This window comes from Corylus avellana, chromosome ca11, assembly GCF_901000735.1.
Source record: "Corylus avellana chromosome ca11, CavTom2PMs-1.0".
NCBI lineage: Eukaryota > Viridiplantae > Streptophyta > Magnoliopsida > Fagales > Betulaceae > Corylus > Corylus avellana.
In genome coordinates this window covers 10,998,773-11,016,093 of record NC_081551.1, presented here as the reverse complement: position 1 = coordinate 11,016,093, position 17,321 = coordinate 10,998,773, and the positions used below count along the sequence as shown (strand labels likewise).

Below are 17,321 nucleotides of genomic sequence, written 5' to 3'. Positions count from 1 at the left end.
CCAAAAACTTGATGTGCAAAATATCTACCTAAATTAATAGGTAAATAATTGTATGTTTTACCTGCAAGTCCACAAGGTCAACATAATAGTATATGGTGCAGTACAGGATCATTCCCACTAGGATTGCTGAATTTTTGTTTAAAAATAAATTCCTTAAGTAAAATAAAGATTGATTGTCTAAGTGATGATAATAAAAGGTACGGCTTTAATATCCACCACTAATTATATTTAGCTAATATAACAATATGCCAATGCTTTGATCATGTTATGCATATCTAATATTTGTCAACCTACGGGCATGACGTATACTCCTAAGGCTATAGATTTCCCTAAGCAACGAGTTAGGTATGGCGTATATTCTAACTCTTTTCTTTTCTAAGGGATTTAGCATGATGTATACTAAGTTGTTCCATAGGAAAGCATATGTTTTATGGAAATCAACAAACACATGAGGCCTAGGGCATGGCATATACTCCCTGTTCCCCATATTGATTAACTCAAGAATCGCGGTGTGGATTCTTTTGTTACTTATGTTAAACCCAGGACTCGGCCATCCAAATTGATTTAACTAACTAGTCCATACCACATGCATATGTTGATCAGGCACACACATATGAGGAATTCATGTAAGTAGGCTGTAACAATCTCATATAGCGGAAAAACTGTAATTATCAATACAAAAAAATACTGTTAAAATACTTTTCTTTATACAAAAATACCCAAAACTATGTCGTACAAGGCATTTATACAAATCTATCCGACAGTCTAAACTCTAGACAAAACTTAACCAACTTGGAATCTCTGTACATCTCAATATGAATCTCTAATCACAACTGCATAATTACCTTGATTTTCCATTCCTGCAAGCACTACATAAAACTGTGAAGTAGTGAGTCAATTGATTTCCGACAATATAAATCATTGTTGAATCATATATAGCAAAATGCTAGACAAGTTATAAAACCACAAAAATCCGTATTATTGAATATCAATATCATACTCAGTAAGTAAGAATACTTACAGTGGATTACATGAATGGATCATCAAAGGTAATTACTTGAAACCCGTTCTGCTGCAGTTGGTCCATACCCATAACAATCCCTTCACTGACTTTCTCTCTCTCTCTCTCTCTCTCGCTCGCCTAAACTCTCTTTCTTCCTCTTCAGCTCTCTGTCTTAAATTTCCCATCTCACTCTCGGTTTCTCTTGTGTTCTTTCTTTCTTGTAGCGCTTGGTCTCGCCCTTTCTCTCTCTGTTATGAGTAAACACTCTTAAAAAGAAGAAAGACCGAGTAAAAAGCGGAAGAAGGAAGAATATATGCAAGAGATGGGAGAGGAGATGAGTGGTGAAAATTGTGAAGGAGAAGAGCTCTATTTATAGGAGAAAATCAAATACTATTCTACCTTCAATTTATAATTATACCCTCATTTTACTATTTCACCAACCCTATACTATTTCACCAGCCCTATACTATTTCACCAACCCTATACTATTCTACCAACCCTATACTATTTCACCAACCCTATACTATTTCACCAACCCTATACTATTCTACCAACCCTATACTATTCTACTTATACTATTCTACCTTCTTATTCTACCATCCTTATACCTACCATTTACTATCCTATTATTTCACCAATTACCATTCTCTAATTACCACTCTCATAAATTTCTCAAGAATTAATATCATTGCCTAATATGAATATTAATATAATCATAGCATAAATTTAATATCTCTAAAATAAGACTTTAAAAATCTGGGGTGCTACATAGGCATTAATCAAGTTAAATAGCATAACAAGATCATCACAAGGGCGCCAATATTGAAATATTAACTAAACATAACTAGGGCTTCAATCTAGCCCTACTAATTAAATTAGCTACACATAAAATTGATGTTAAACATCTTCATAAAGAAAAGAAAAGAAAGGAAAAGAATAAACCCGAGACTTAAACTTCAAGAGCACCTCTTCTTCTCCTCCCAAAGTATATCTATTCTAGAGGCTTAAGGGTCTATTTATAGGCTTTAGAAGTCCTTGACAAAGTAGTAAACCTAGGGATTTCTTAGGGTTTCAAAACCTATTACAATTGGGAGTTGGAAAACCCTAATATGGAAAGAATGACAATCTGGCCGCCACTTGATATGTCTCCTGCGCACAGGTGCGATCGATCGCAACCCGTGAGTGCTCGATCGCAGGTTTGCGATCGATCCTCTTCTGTCATGCACTCGATCACTCTTGGCCTGGATTGTGCTTTGTCTTCTCGGGTACTGCGCTCGATTGCAGTGTCACAGAGCTCCCAATTTTCTATCTTCTCTCTTTTGAGCCCAAATCATCTAGATTTACTTCATTTTCTTCCAACAGCCTACAAAAGTATGAAAAACATAAAAAGGAATTAAAATGACCTAATTAACCAAAACCAAAGGATTAGAACATGCAAGTTAAGGGCTGAAAATATGAATATTTTAGTACTTATAAGTCGTGCCGCTACTGTTATGTACGGTAGCGTACAATGGTCAGGGCACCGACATTATATTACAGGTCTCTTAGGACAGCGCTAACCCTACTGAGAAAGGATAATATCTTGGGTAGACCATACTGTTGAACTATGATTGTTACTCAATATCATATGCATATATCATATATCTATATCACACCGACGGAAAATTGTCATGATGAAACTGTTGCATATTTTCTAAAAATTAGAGTTCATTACAAAAACTGGCATGGGCATTATATACGTTAACGTTCACTAAGTCTTTAGACTTACCTCGTTATTTTAGGTTTTTCCCCCTCCATTACGAATAATGGCGCAGTTTAGCTAGCTTAGACGAAGATGCCTTCGGAGTAGACGTGGGTGATTGCGCAGGATCTGATTTGAGTAATTTTTGAGGACATATTGTGCCAAATACTACCTAAATTAATAGATAATATTTAGTACGTTTTAACTCACAAGTGCACAAGATCAAAACAATAGTATAGTGCAGCAAGTATGAGATCGATCCCACAGAGATTGTTGATTTTATTTATAATTAATTAAAATATCAAAATTGTCACGATATTGATATTATGAAAAGATAAAAGATAAATAAAAAGGTAGGGCATTGATATCCACCACTAATCGTACTTAGCTAATATAACAATATATCAATGATCCAACCATATTATGAATACCTAATTTTTGCCAACCTAAGGGTATGGGTGTCTACTCCTTAAGCTATTGATTTCCCTAAGCAACAAATTAGGCATGTGTATCTTCTCTAATTCTTTTCTTTCATAAAGGATTTAGTATGGGTGTCTATTAAGTTGTTCTTTAAGAAAGCATAAATCTGTGGAAATCGACAAACACATGAGGCCTCGGGCATAGGTGCCTACTCTTGGTTCCTCATGTTGATTAACCCAAGAACCTGGTGTGGATTTTTTTTGTTACTCTTATTAAGCTCAGGACTCAATCATCCAAATTGATTTAATTAACTAATACATACCACATGCATATAATGGCCAATCACACACATATCAGAAATTCAATAAAACAAGAATTAATCAAGTTATCACAATATGATTATCACAAAGGCGCCAATATTGAAATATTAAATAAACATAATTAAGGCTTCAATCTAGCCATCCTAAAGAGTTAGTTACACATAATGAAAATAAAACTAAAAAGAAAAGGGAAAGTGATAAGTGCTAAAATATTCATATTTTCAGCCCTTAAATTACATGTTTTAATCTTTTGGTTTTAGATAATTAGGCCATTTTAATTCATTTTTGTGTTTTTCATACTTTTTTAGGCTTTTGGAAGAAAATGAAGTAAATCTAGATGATTTGGGATCAAAGAGAGAAGATGGAGAAAATTGGAGCTCCCTGACACTGCGATCGATCACAGGGTACCTGCGATCGAGCGCGGTACCCGAGAAGACAAAGCACAGTCCAGGCTGATAAGCGCTAAAATATTCATATTTTCAGCCCTTATCTTACATGTTTTAATCCTTTGGTTGTAGTTAATTAGGCCATTTTAATTCCTTTTTGTGTTTTTGATGTTTTTACAGGCTTTTGGAAGAAAGTGAAGTAAAACTGGGTGATTTAGGCTCAAAAGGAGAAGATGGAAAAATTGGAGCTCCTTGGTACTGCGATCAATCGCAGGGTACCTGCGATCGAGCGCAATACCAGAGAAGATGTTGCACGAGCAAGACCAGGAGCAATCGAGCGCAGGGCAAAAGAAGGATCGATCGCAGACCTGCGATCGAGCGCACACTGGCTGCGATCGAGCGCACCTGTGCGCAGGAGGCATTCCAAGTGGCTGCTATAATGTCCCTATTTCCATATTAGGGTTTTTCAAACTCCAAATTGTAATAGGATTGAAACCCTACGAAAACCCTAGGGTTTACTACTTTTCCAAGGACTTCTAAAGCCTATAAATAGACTCCTAAGCCTTTAGAATAGGTAGGCTTGGAGAAGGGAGAAGAATAGGAGCTCTCAAGTCAAGTCTCGGGTTTATTCTTTCCTTTCTTTTCTTTTCTTTTAATTTATGAAGATGTTTAACATCAACTCTATGTGTAGCTAATTTATTTAGTAGGGCTAGATTGAAGCCCTAGTTATGTTAAATTAATATTTCAATATTGGCGCCTTGTGATGATCATGTTGTGCTATTTAACTTGATTAATACCTGCTTGCATGAATTCCTCATATGTGTATGCCTGATCAACATGTGCATGTGGTATGGACTTGTTAGTTAGATCAATTTGGATGACCGAGTCCTGGGTTTAACTTAAGTAACAAAAGAATCCACACCGCGATTCTTGGGTTAATCAACATAGGGAACTAGGAGTATACACCCATGCCCTAGGCCCTGTGTGTTTGTCGATTTCCATAGAACATATGCTTTTCTAAAGAACAACTTAGTATATACCATGCTAAATCCTTTAGGAAAGAGAAGAGTTAGAGTATACACCCATGCCTAACTCGTTTCTTAGGGAAATCAATAGCTTAAGGAGTATACACCCATGCCCTTAGGTTGGCAAACATTCAATATGCATAACTTGATCAAAGCATTGGCATATTGAAATACTAGTTTAATATAATTAGTGGTGGATATCAAAGCCCTACCCTTTGTCATCATCACATCAACAATCAACTTTTATTTTGCTTTTGCTTAAGGAATCTATTTTTAAACATAAATTCAGCAATCCTCGTGGGAATGATCATGTACTTGCACCTTATACTACCATGTTGACCTTGTGCACTTGCAGGTAAAACGTACAATTATTTACCTATTAATTTAGGTAGATTTTTGCACAACACAGGCCAGGAGCGATTGAGCGCATGCCAGAAGAGGATCGATCGCAGACCTGCGATTGAGCGCATATGGGCTGCGATCGATCGCACCCGTGCGCAGGAGACACATCAAGTAGCAACCAGAATGTTCCTCTTTCCATATTAGGGTTTTCCAACTCCCAATTGTAATAGGTTTTGAAACCCTACGAAATCCCTAGGTTTACTACTTTGTCAAGGACTTCTAAAACCTATAAATAGACCCTTAAGCCTCTAGAATAGATATACTTTGTAAGGAGAAGAAGAGGAGCTCTTGAAGTTCAAGTCTCGGGGTTTATTCTTTTACTTTCATTTCATTTCTTTTATTTCATGAAGATGTTTAACATCAATTTTATGAGTAGCTAATTTAATTAGTAGGGTTAGATTGAAGCCCTAATTATGTCCAGTTAATATTTCAATGTTGGCGCCCTTGTGATGATCTTGTTGTGCTATTTAACTTGATTAATGCCTACTTGCATGAATTCCTCATATGTGTGTGCCTAATCAACATATGCATGTGGTATGGACTAGTTAGTTAAATCAATTTGGATGGCCGAGTCCTGGGTTTAACATAAGTAACAAAAGAATCCACACCGCGATTCTTGGGTTAATCAACATGGGGAACTGGGAGTATATGCCATGCCTTAGGTCTCATGTGTTTGTCGATTTCCATAGAAGATATGTTTTCCCAAGGAACAACTTAGTATACACCATGCTAAATCCCTTATAAAAGAAAAGAGTTAGAGTATACGCCATGCCTAACTCGTTGCTTAGGGAAATCTATAGCCTTAGGAGTATACGTCATGCCCTTAGGTTGACAAACATTAGATATGCAAAACATGATCAAAGCATTGGCATATTGTTGTATTAGCTAAATATAATTAGTGGTGGATATCAAAGCCCTACCTTTTATTATCATCACTTAACCAATCAATCTTTGTTTTACTTAAGGAATTTATTTTTAAACATAAATTCAGCAATCCTCGTGGGAATGATCTTGTACTTGCACCATATACTACTATGTTGACCTTGTGCACTTGCAGGTAAAACGTACAATTATTTACCTATTAATTTAGGTAGATATTTTGTACATCAAGTTTTTGGCGCCGTTGCCGGGGATTGTTTGATTTGTTTGGAATTATTTTCCTTAGTTTGTTTTTGTTTTAAATTTTTCTGTTTTTATAGTTTTTTCCGTAGTTCCTGTTTTGCCTCTGGAGGTGCGATCGATCGCCCAACCAGGGCGATCGAGCGCACCAGTACGATCGAGTGCACTCACGGTGCGATCGATCGCACATCCAGAGAGCAACACAGTTACTGCACTAATTATAGATCTGATTTTTTTCTTTTGTTTCATGCAGGGCCATTCGAGTCTGCATATTAGTAAGTTTTTATTTCCCTTTTAATTTTAACTTCTTTTTGTTATTTTTAATTTCACATATGTGGGGAGGCATTCCGACACCCCATGGACCGTGTTCTTTATGCCACGACCCTTATCACCATGTTAGAGAATGTCCTTCAATAAGACAAATTCCTAACAAAATTTTTGGGCATAAGAACACATCGATCTCTAGACCGAGGAACGACAACTATCTTGATTCCTGCAACCCAACCTGGAGCCAACAGTCAAATTTCCCATGGCAAGCTCGAGCTCTTAAAAATCATGCATATTCCTCTCAATCGGATCTACTACTACAAGATCAGAAGGCTGCCATAGAGAAGAAGTTGGACATAATTGTCAAGGCCATGACTGCCCAGAAAATCTCACCTCTGCAATGGGACACACCAAACTAGGTATGTGCTATTTGTTCCCATTTAGATCACACCACTGAGACGTGTCCTTTATCTCCATATGCAGAACAAGAAGAGGTGAATTATGTGGGACAGCACACTTATCCTCCCAAGAACAATCCTTACTCCAACACTTATAATTCAGGGTGGCACAACCACCTCAATTCTTCATGGAGTAAAAGTAGGAACATTCGGAACCCTCAAGGACAGCAAAGCAATTTCCAACAAGCAGTCCAACCAACTCAAAAGCCAGAGAAGGATGACGTGAAGGATCTTGTACGACAATTGGTGACTTCACAACAACAATTTGTGATTGCGCAAGAACAAATCGATACAAGGCATGATCAAGCCATTCAAAGACTGGAAGTACAAATGGAACAATTTGCCAAGGAGCTGAGTACATTCCGCATCAATAGGCCTCACCAATACCAAGAAGAAGAGTGTCAAAGGCAGTTGATGGAACACCCCAATGAACAATACGTGAAGGAAGAGTGCACATACTACCATGAGCAAGCTGTCACCCCAAGGAGTGAAGAGGTGGTTGAAAATCAATTAGAAGAGGGAAAGGTGGAGCAAATCGAAGTTCCACATGAGCCACATCTGGAAAGAGAAGGAAACACTAAGATTTTTTCACCATTAGTTCTTATTCTTGAAACACCAAGAGGCCAAGAGAGAAGTCTGTTAGAGCTACCACATGAGCAGTTTGTGGACATCAAGATAGAGAAGCTTCCTGAGTTTTCTTCTTACTATATTCCAGTTCATGATTCCCCACCGGATGAGCAACTGTTTGAGAAAACTCAGAGTGGTCTTCCCTAGTCTAAAAACACTAGGAAGCACCTTGCAACAGAAAAGATTCATTCTCTGTGGTGCAAGAGAAGGAAAGACTGGTGCTTCAAGTTTAAAGCGCCACAGTCTGGCTGAAGACGTTAAACTTTGCGCTCATGGGAGGCACCCCATAGCATATCCTTTTTATTTTGTTGTTTGTTTTAGTTTATTTTGTTTTATTTATATTTTGTTTGTGTTTTCCTTTGTGTTTTGTTTTACTTTGGTGTTTTAGTGTTTCAAGTCTTTTGTCATGTTTTTACATTCTGTTACTGCGATCGATCGCAACCTGCGTGCGATCGAGCGCAGGTCTCCACTTGTGGTTTTGTTACATTCTGTTACTGCGATCGAGCGCAGCCTGAGTACGATCGAGTGCAACCTGAGTACGATCGAGCGCAGTAACCGACTTTTGGCTGTTGTACATTCTGTTAGTGTGATCGAGCGCACATCACCCATACATGCACAGCCTTGCGCAAGTGCGATCGAGCGCACTTATTCAGCATCCCATAGTTATCTTTTTATTTTGTTTTGTTTAATGTGTTTTCAGTTCAATTCTTATTTAGTTTTAGATTTTGTTCCTTTTTACTTGTTTGTGTATTTTCTTATTTTGCAGGGACAAGTGTGCTTTAATTGAAGTTTGGGGGTGTGCTATAAGCCATGCTTTCCAAGACTATGTCCACCGTCTCCCGGGTACATTCTTTCCTTTACTTAGACACATTGGGGATAATGTGCATTTAAGTTTGGGGGTATGGGCACACATGTTCACACACACTTTGTCCCAATTTCATGTTATTTGTTTTGCGTGTTTGTTTGTTTATTTGAAAAAAAAAAAAAAAAATTGCATGTTCATATTTGCCCTAAATTTTAAGTTGATCTAAAAGAATTGTGATTTGAATTCAACAGTGAGCTTAAAATTTTGAACACACGATCTGATGAGTGAATCTGTTAGTTTGGTTACATGTTTAGGACAGTTGAAAAATCACATGTTTGATCTGAGCACACAAGCACATTAGCACATAATTTGTGAGGAATGACATGAGGTCTGATATGTGTGTTTTTGCATCTTGGATGAAGTTGGATGACTTATTAGATGACACTGTGACATATATAGTAGAAAAAAAAAAGGTGAAATAAATGATCTTTGATGGCTTTTCACTGAGTAATTGGACCACTTGTCTCAAAGCATTGAGTGCTCATGTCAAAAGGTGAAAAAGTTGGATTAGATCAATGTCATGGTTAGTTGGTTTTGTAGCCTTTTTGACTCGAGTTAGTAGGTCCTTAGGGGTGTCTCTACACCTAATGCCCTAAAACCACCTGGTTTGGGAGTCATTGACTTAACACTCGCTACAAGGGTCAATTAGAAAGCTTAAGGGAACCAATATTACACAACCTAACCAAAAAAGAAAAAAGAAAAAGAAATATGCCAATGTGTCATTCTAATAGGAAATTCAGTGAATTCTGAGATAAAGAAACATTGCATATTGGAAAGATTTGGAAGCCTCATAATTTTGTGCTAATCCACTTTACACTGTTTTCAAACTTGTGATGTTTTAGCATGTCCTTTGTAAGTAATTGCACTTTGAGATTCCAATTCATTGTGAAGATGGAGTTCATCTTTTTAAGCTTGCTTATGAATGAAAATCATAATCTTGAAGTGATGCTTTAATTTTTGGAATAACATGGACTTTTGCATAATGTTTGTGGGTAACATTTCTGGAAAACCCTCACGAGACTTCACTCGTCCACTAGGGAATTCCTAGTGGTTTAAAAGGCTTGTTGCATACGCTAAATGCAATCGTACATCCCACGAAAGATGGATTTATCTTTTGTTTTCTGTTTTTCCATTCTTGTTTTTAGTTTTGTATTGCTAAGGGACTAGCAATATGTAAGTTTGGGGGTGTGATAAGTGCTAAAATATTCATATTTTCAGCCCTTAACTTGCATGTTTTAATCCTTTGGTTTTGATTAATTAGGTCATTTTAATTCCTTCTTGTGTTTTTCATACTTTTGTAGGCTTTTGGAAGAAAATGAAGTAAATCTAGATGATTTGGGCTCAAAGAGAGAAGATGGAAAAATTGGGAGCTCTCTGACATTAATCGATCACAGGGTACCTGCGATCAAGCGCAGTACCCGAGAAGACAAAGCACAATCCAGGCCAGGAGCGATCGAGCACATGCCAGAAGAGGATTGATCGCAAACCTGCGATCGAGTGCACACAGGTTGCAATCGATCGCACCCGTGTGCAGGAGACATATCTAGTGGCAGCCAGATTGTCATTCTTTCCATATTAGGGTTTTCGAACTCCCAATTGTAATAGATTTTGAAACCCTACGAAATCCCTAGGTTTACTACTTTGTCAAGGACTTCTAAAGCTTATAAATAGACCCTTAAGCCTTTAGAATAGGTAGGCTTGGTAAGGAGAAGAAGAGGAGCTCTTGAAGTTCAAGTCTCGGGTTTATTCTTTTCTTTTCTTTTCTTTTCTTTTATTTATGAAGATGTTTAACGTCAATTTTATGTGTAGCTAATTTAATTAGTAGGGCTAGATTGAAGCCCTACTTATGTTTAGTTAATATTTCAATATTGGCGCCCTTGTGATGATCTTGTTGTGCTATTTAACTTGATTAATGCCTACTTACATGAATTCCTCATATGTGTGTGCCTGATCAACATATGCATGTGGTATGAGCTAGTTAGTTAAATCAATTTGGATGGCCGAGTCCTGGGTTTAACATAAGTAACAAAAGAATCCACACCGCAATTCTTGGGTTAATCAACGTGAGGAACCGGGAGTATATGCCATGCCCTAGGCCTCATGTGTTTGTCGATTTCCATAAAACATATGCTTTCCTAAGAAACAACTTAGTATACACCATGCTAAATCCCTTAGAAAGTAAAGTGTTCGAGTATACGCCATGCCTAACTTGTTGCTTAGGGAAATCTATAGCCTTAGGAGTATACGCCATGCCCTTAGGTTGACAAACATTAGATATACATAACATGATCAAAGCATTGGCATATTGTTATATTAGCTAAATATAATTAGTGGTGGATATGAAAGCCCTACCTTTTATTATCATCACTTAAACAATCAATCTTTGTTCTACTTAAGGAATTTATTTTTAAACATAAATTCAACAATCCTCGTGGGAATGATCTTGTACTTGCACCATATACTACTATGTTGACCTTGTGTACTTGCAGGTAAAACGTACAATTATTTACCTATTAATTTAGGTAGATATTTTGCACATAAGAACTCATGGATCTACCACATCAAAGAAAAGATATTGGATGTAAATGGGTACTAAAGAAGAAATTCAAAGCAGCACTACTTCGATGCTTCTAGAGACAGATGTATAATGTAGTAACTAGTAAGTTGGTCCAAAATTCTACTACTGGAAAAGAATCGGTCCAAACTTCTATATGAAAAACTGCATTCTCCTCATCTACATTCATGAAAACAATACGAATTTTGGTGAAAGAAGTATGGCATTTTAATTCATGGGTTTGGGATATTACTATTACAGGCATATGGATTTTCTTGTTTGAGAGGCCCAATGCATTCTTAAAAATTATGGGATGTTTTTTATGGGTCCAGGCATTAATTGTTGGGCTACTTTCTTTTGGGCCAGGGTCAAGCTAAAATTTGTAGTCTCAAGTGCAAATTTTAAAAGTATATTTACTAAAAATTTATAAAAACCGGGGGTTGCCATGGCCCACCCCGATCTATGCATATGTTCGTCTCTGCTGACGTGGCAGGCTAAAGATATTGAAAAACCTTGCATACAAAAGGAGTTACAGTACAAGGCGCGTTCAAGCGAGTGGGTGTGCGTAAGGCTTGTTAGGCTTTAGATTTTGGTCTTATTCAATGTTCAAAACTTTACTTGTAATTTCTTTATTACCTAAGTGTTTTGGTGTGAAATGTTGAGTCTATGTGTTCTAGCAAAATTTGGCACTAAAACATTACTTGGTAGTCATCTAGGTTTCATGATGGGTTCCTAACGTCCTTAAATAGTTTTTTCGTATCATTAGGGCTTCTTTACGGGGTTCTAACGTCTCTAGACTTTTTAGTGTTTAAAGGATGTGGGGCCCTTTCAAGGGGATTTTGGGAAGAAAAATTTAAAAAGTGTCTAATATGACACAAGATGGTTTATGTTTGATCTCAATGTCACTTTTTAAAGTTTGGAGGCATAATTGTAAAATAGGTGTTAGTTTGGGGGGCCAAAGTATATTTTTCTATTTTTATAAATAAGGATCATTTGTATTATAATTAAAGCACAATGTAACCCTATAGTGCTCTATCCTAGTGGTCAGGGGCGGAACTAGGATTTGTAGCTTGAGGGGACGAATTTTTTTTTTTTTTTTTTTTTTTTCTGGTTGGGGAGATGGACCGACTTATATAAACAAAAAATTACATAGATACATATAATCTTTTTATGTGTTTGTGCATGTTTATATTAAATAAAGCATAGAGATCTTACATTAATCTCATGTCATTGCAAATATACAATAGTATAAACAACTAAAAATTAATAGCTAGGGAAAAACCAAAAAAAAAAAAAAAACTGACAAAATAGACTAAACACAATTTATAGGATCCAAGAAAAATGTATCTTTGAGTGTGAACTTTTTTTTCCTAACAATCACCCAGAGCCTCAAATAGCAACAATGCCAAGCCAAACAATTTTAAAATTATAAATTATTAAACCATTTAATTTGTGATGTCAAAACAAATATTGTAAACTTAAATGACTCAAAATAACCACTCAAAAAAATTGATTGCTGGTTACAAGTCACTCAAAGAATCAAAACCATTTAACTTTTTCTTTCACATATTTAATGAGAGTCTAAAATCAAATTAAGTTTTCGATTCGAAGTGAACTAGAATATAGAGGAAAACTAAATGAATTGGGTATTTTAGGTGTTTTTATGTTGAAAGAGGGGGCAAAATAATAATAATAATAAATTAAAAAAATTTAAAAGGGACACAAATATTATTTTGGGGGAGCAAAACTACAAAAACGAATTAAAAAGGGACACAAATAATATTTTGGGGAACAAATATATGATTTTTGGGGATCAAATTTATAAAATTGGTATATTTGAAGACATTTATTAAAATTTGTGAAATTTTTTTGGGCACTAAAAAAAACAATTTGTTTTTACTGAAATTTTTCGACGTTTTCTGGTGTCCGACACATCAGAAAAATTTTCTGACGTGTTGTTTCTGACGCGTATTGATTGTTAGAAGCGTAGTGTCAGCAAAAAATTTTTACTGACGTGTTAGCGGGTACAACGTCAGAATTTTCTGACGTTCTAATGTACCACATGTCAGAAAAATTTTTGACGTGGCATTTCTACCATGTCAGAAAATTTTCTGACGTGGTAGAACTCCCACGTCAAAAAAATTTTTCTTTTTTTAAAATTTTTTCTTTTTTAAAATTTTTTCTGGAATTTTTTTTTTTCAATTAAAAAATTTATTAATTTAAATTAATTTCCAATTAAATTATTTTTTGTAGGAATTTCTCTTCACCCCACTCGAGTGGTGCAGAGAAACGAAAAATTTACTCTGCACCTCTCCAGCTTCTTTTCTCAATTTTTTCTTTCTCTCTCTTCTTTTCTCCGGCCAGCTCTCCATTTTCTCACTCTCTCTCTCTTCTTTTCGATCTCCATTTTCAAAAACCCAAACCCAAACCCAAACCGTAAAAATCTTCAAAAAATCAAAAATCCAAATCAAAAAATCAATCTGAAAACTCAAAAACCCAAACGTCAAACCCAACAAATCTTCAAAAACCCAAAAATCTTCTTATCTTCTAGAAGAGATCGATCTCTTCTTCCTTTTTTGTTTTTTTTTTGCTTCTCTTCTCCTTCTCTTTTTCTTCTTCTCTTCTCCTTTTCTTTTTCTTCTTCTTTGATCTGCTGCTTTCATTTTTTTCCCTTTGACGTGCAGTGTGCAGAGAAGCAGGGAGATTGAGAGAGGAGAGAGAGTGTGTGGGGAAAATAAATGAAGAAGGAAAGAATAAAAAGAGTAAAAAAATATTAAGCGAAAAAGAAAAGGGAAAAATTTTAAAATCCCGCCCATATTTTTGCGACAGTATCGAGGGGATTTCTGACGGGCAAAGCACCACGTCAGAAAATTCGGGAAAAAAATTATATAATTATCTATCTATATATATATATAATAAATAATGTTTTGACGCGGTAATGTGCCGCGTCAGAATTTTTTTGACGTGGCACACCGCCACGTCAGAAAAATTATGACGCGGTAAATGTGGCCACGTCAAAAAATATATAATTTTTATTGTTGTAAAATCTATAACAATTTTCTAACGTTGGAGTATTTAACACGTCAGAAAATAATAATAATATTTTGACGTGGTAAAATTCGCACGTCAGAAAATTAATGACGTAACAACAATACATGTACTGAAGCCATGTCAGAAAATCCTTTTTTTTTTGTAGTGACCCCAAGCCTGGGTCTGCCTCTGCTAATGGTGGACATAAATGTATAATACCGAACCAACTATAAAATATATCGTCTAAATTTCTCTATTTATTCCACTTTATATTTAATTCTCCATTGCATATGAATTTCATCAATTATTACAACCAACCAATTGGTGCTTCATAGCTTGAAATTAAATTAAATTTTTTGTACTTTTTTAACTATCTAAATTTAATTTTATTATCACCCTTTTCATAAATAACTTAAAATTAAATCTGAACGGTAAAAAAAGAAATCACCTAAGCCAAAGTTTTTTTGGGCAGCATATACGGTGCTAAAATTCAATGATGGATGGCATTCCCAAGAGGAAGCTGGTGAATTAGCTCATCCAAGCACTTGTAAGAAGACCCACCAACCTGGACTGCTCTCTTCGCCAATTTCCCCAACTCAATTGCTTTCTCTCTTGCCTTCTTCCCTCTCCTTCCTCCCATCAACTCTTTCACCGCTTCACAAATCACTTCCCGCCTCACAACCTTCCGTTCCCGGCCCACCGTCGGAACCCGGAGCGCCGCCTTGACCTCCTCCACCAAGAACTTGGCATTCAGGTGCTGCTCATTTTGCATGGGCCACGCCAATATTGGAACCCCCATCGACAGGCTCTCCAATACCGAATTCCATCCGCAATGGCTTAAAAACCCACCAATAGCCCGGTGGCCCAGAACCCGTTTCTGCTCCACCCAATTTTTAGTAATCAGTCCTCTCCCTTTGATCGGTGGGTCCCAAGTCTTTGATCGTACAACCCAGATGTAATTTTCTCTGGATTGTTCCAGCCCATAAGCCAATTCATCAAGCTGGGTGTCTGACAAATCGGCCTGCGACCCAAATGCCACATATATCACTGATTTTTCTTCTTGCTCGTGCAGCTTCAAAAAACTGTCAATTTCCTCCTCATGATAATTTCTCCCTCCCTCCATTTGATCATCATACAAAAATAATGGACCGACGCACCATGCCCTGGTACTCTCATTCCCGTACAAACACTCCAATGGGGCAACATGGTCTTTTTCTAGCTCGATAAAGCTATTAACAATCACACCCCAGCTTCCCAAATCAGATTTCTCAGCCTCTACAAAGAACTCCGACAAGCAACTATCCATCTGCCTAAGGGAATCCGGCAAATCCGCTGTTGTGAGCGGAAATCGAAGCTGCATTAGTCCTGTTACGTCGACATGTTCCGTGTCGGACGACGACTTCATCAAACACTTGTTGTGGTTTTGGTGGATGGATAAAGATTTCTTCACCGCCATTGCAAACACCCCCATCCCATGAAAAACCAGCCGGGGGATTCCGAAAGCCCGACAGGATCCGTTGGTCCACCCCAAGAAAGTGTCGGAAATAACACAACATGGTGGGTCCGGAAGCTTGGACATGTCTCTGAGAGCCTGCTCGAAAGGTGGTCGGAGCTGTTTTGTTGCTGCGAGGAATGGGAGGAGCTGGTCGGGGGAGAGAAGGTGGGAGGTGTTTTCGCAGCCTTTGGGGAGTTGGTGGGCGTGGGGGAATGGGATTTCTCTGAGATGGATGTTGTTGTTTAAGGATTGTGAAACGTAGGAGATGACGAAGGAGGAGTTTGAAGGGGTGGTTATGATGGTTATCTTGAGCCCTCGGAAGCTGAGGGCCTTTGAAAGGTCCAGCATAGGAATGGTGTGGCCTTGAGCCATGAAGGGGAAGATGACGACGTGGGGTTTGGACGCCATTTCTAGTTTTTTTCCTTCTTTTTCTTTCTAAATGAGAAAGACATCATCGTATATATCTCATTTTATTGGATGTGGAAAACAGAAAATAAATAAGAACAATTGAGAAATTGCTTGTTCTTTGACATCCATATTCATTGCGGATAATTTATTAATGGGACATAAATTTCCTCTAAAGCAGTGTAGAAAATATTCTCAAACATATTTAAAATAGTGCAAAGTGTCTATTAACATTTAAAATGCACATTAAATTCTTAACGTCATTAATAGTAGTTTACTAACTTAGACTGAATTTAAATCTCTTAAATATTTATAGACACTTGACACTATTTTAAATGAGTTAGAGGATATTTTCTTCAAGAAAATTTCAATCCTTATTAATGAATGACAAAAAAATGTTAAGTTATCTGTCATGCATACATGTAAATATATATTAATCATTATTATTATTATTATCAGTAAATGCCACATTAATTTACAGTAAAATTGTACGTACTAAATTTTGTAATAGATGGTAACATTTGCTATTAGAAGGTAGTTTTCTTAATAAATTTCCGCAATGAGGAGATTTCATTTCTCTTTCATGAATCTATATGAAAACAACCATAATTGCATTGGTAAGTTGGTGCATGTTATACAATCATCTTTAAATCATCTTTTTTTTTTTTTTAATTAAATATATCAATCATTAGATTTATTGATTCATGTGGAGTCCATATAAATTCAATGTGGATTATCGTTTAGTATGGAGATGGTTAAAAAATGGTTGAAAAATAATGAATTATATCATTTATAATCCTTATACTGCTCATGCTATCCTAATAGGGATAAAAAAAATTAAAAATTAAAAATTTTTAAGGTATTTTAATAATTATGTAGATTTTCTCAAATCATAATTATTATTTTCAAATTAAATTCTAGAATTTTTAGTCACGTTAAAATTTCTCACTTTTAAAAATAATAAATATTGAGATAATAAATGCTGAGTTGACAAAATGATATATAATGTGGAAAAATCCTAAGAATTTAAGTTTAAAAAGAAAAAGAAGAATAACTAAAATTGAACAATATATACATTATAGAATATCATAAGAATGTTCTATAAATTCTCATAGAAACAATTACTAAGAATTTTTAAAATTAGGGTTCATCATTCAGTTCTAAAACCTAATTCTTGATTCATTACTACTCTTTAAGGTCTGAA

The 17,321-nt window shown here is 36.2% G+C and overlaps 1 protein-coding gene across 1 annotated transcript; it reads right to left on the bottom strand.

Moving 5' to 3' along the window:
* Positions 1 to 14,707: 14,707 nt before the first annotated feature.
* On the bottom strand, positions 14,708 to 16,120 carry LOC132165061 (UDP-glycosyltransferase 90A1-like). The gene has a single exon (XM_059575567.1). It carries the CDS (start codon positions 16,118 to 16,120, stop codon positions 14,708 to 14,710), a length of 1,413 nt encoding a protein of 470 aa, XP_059431550.1.
* Positions 16,121 to 17,321: the final 1,201 nt, after the last annotated feature.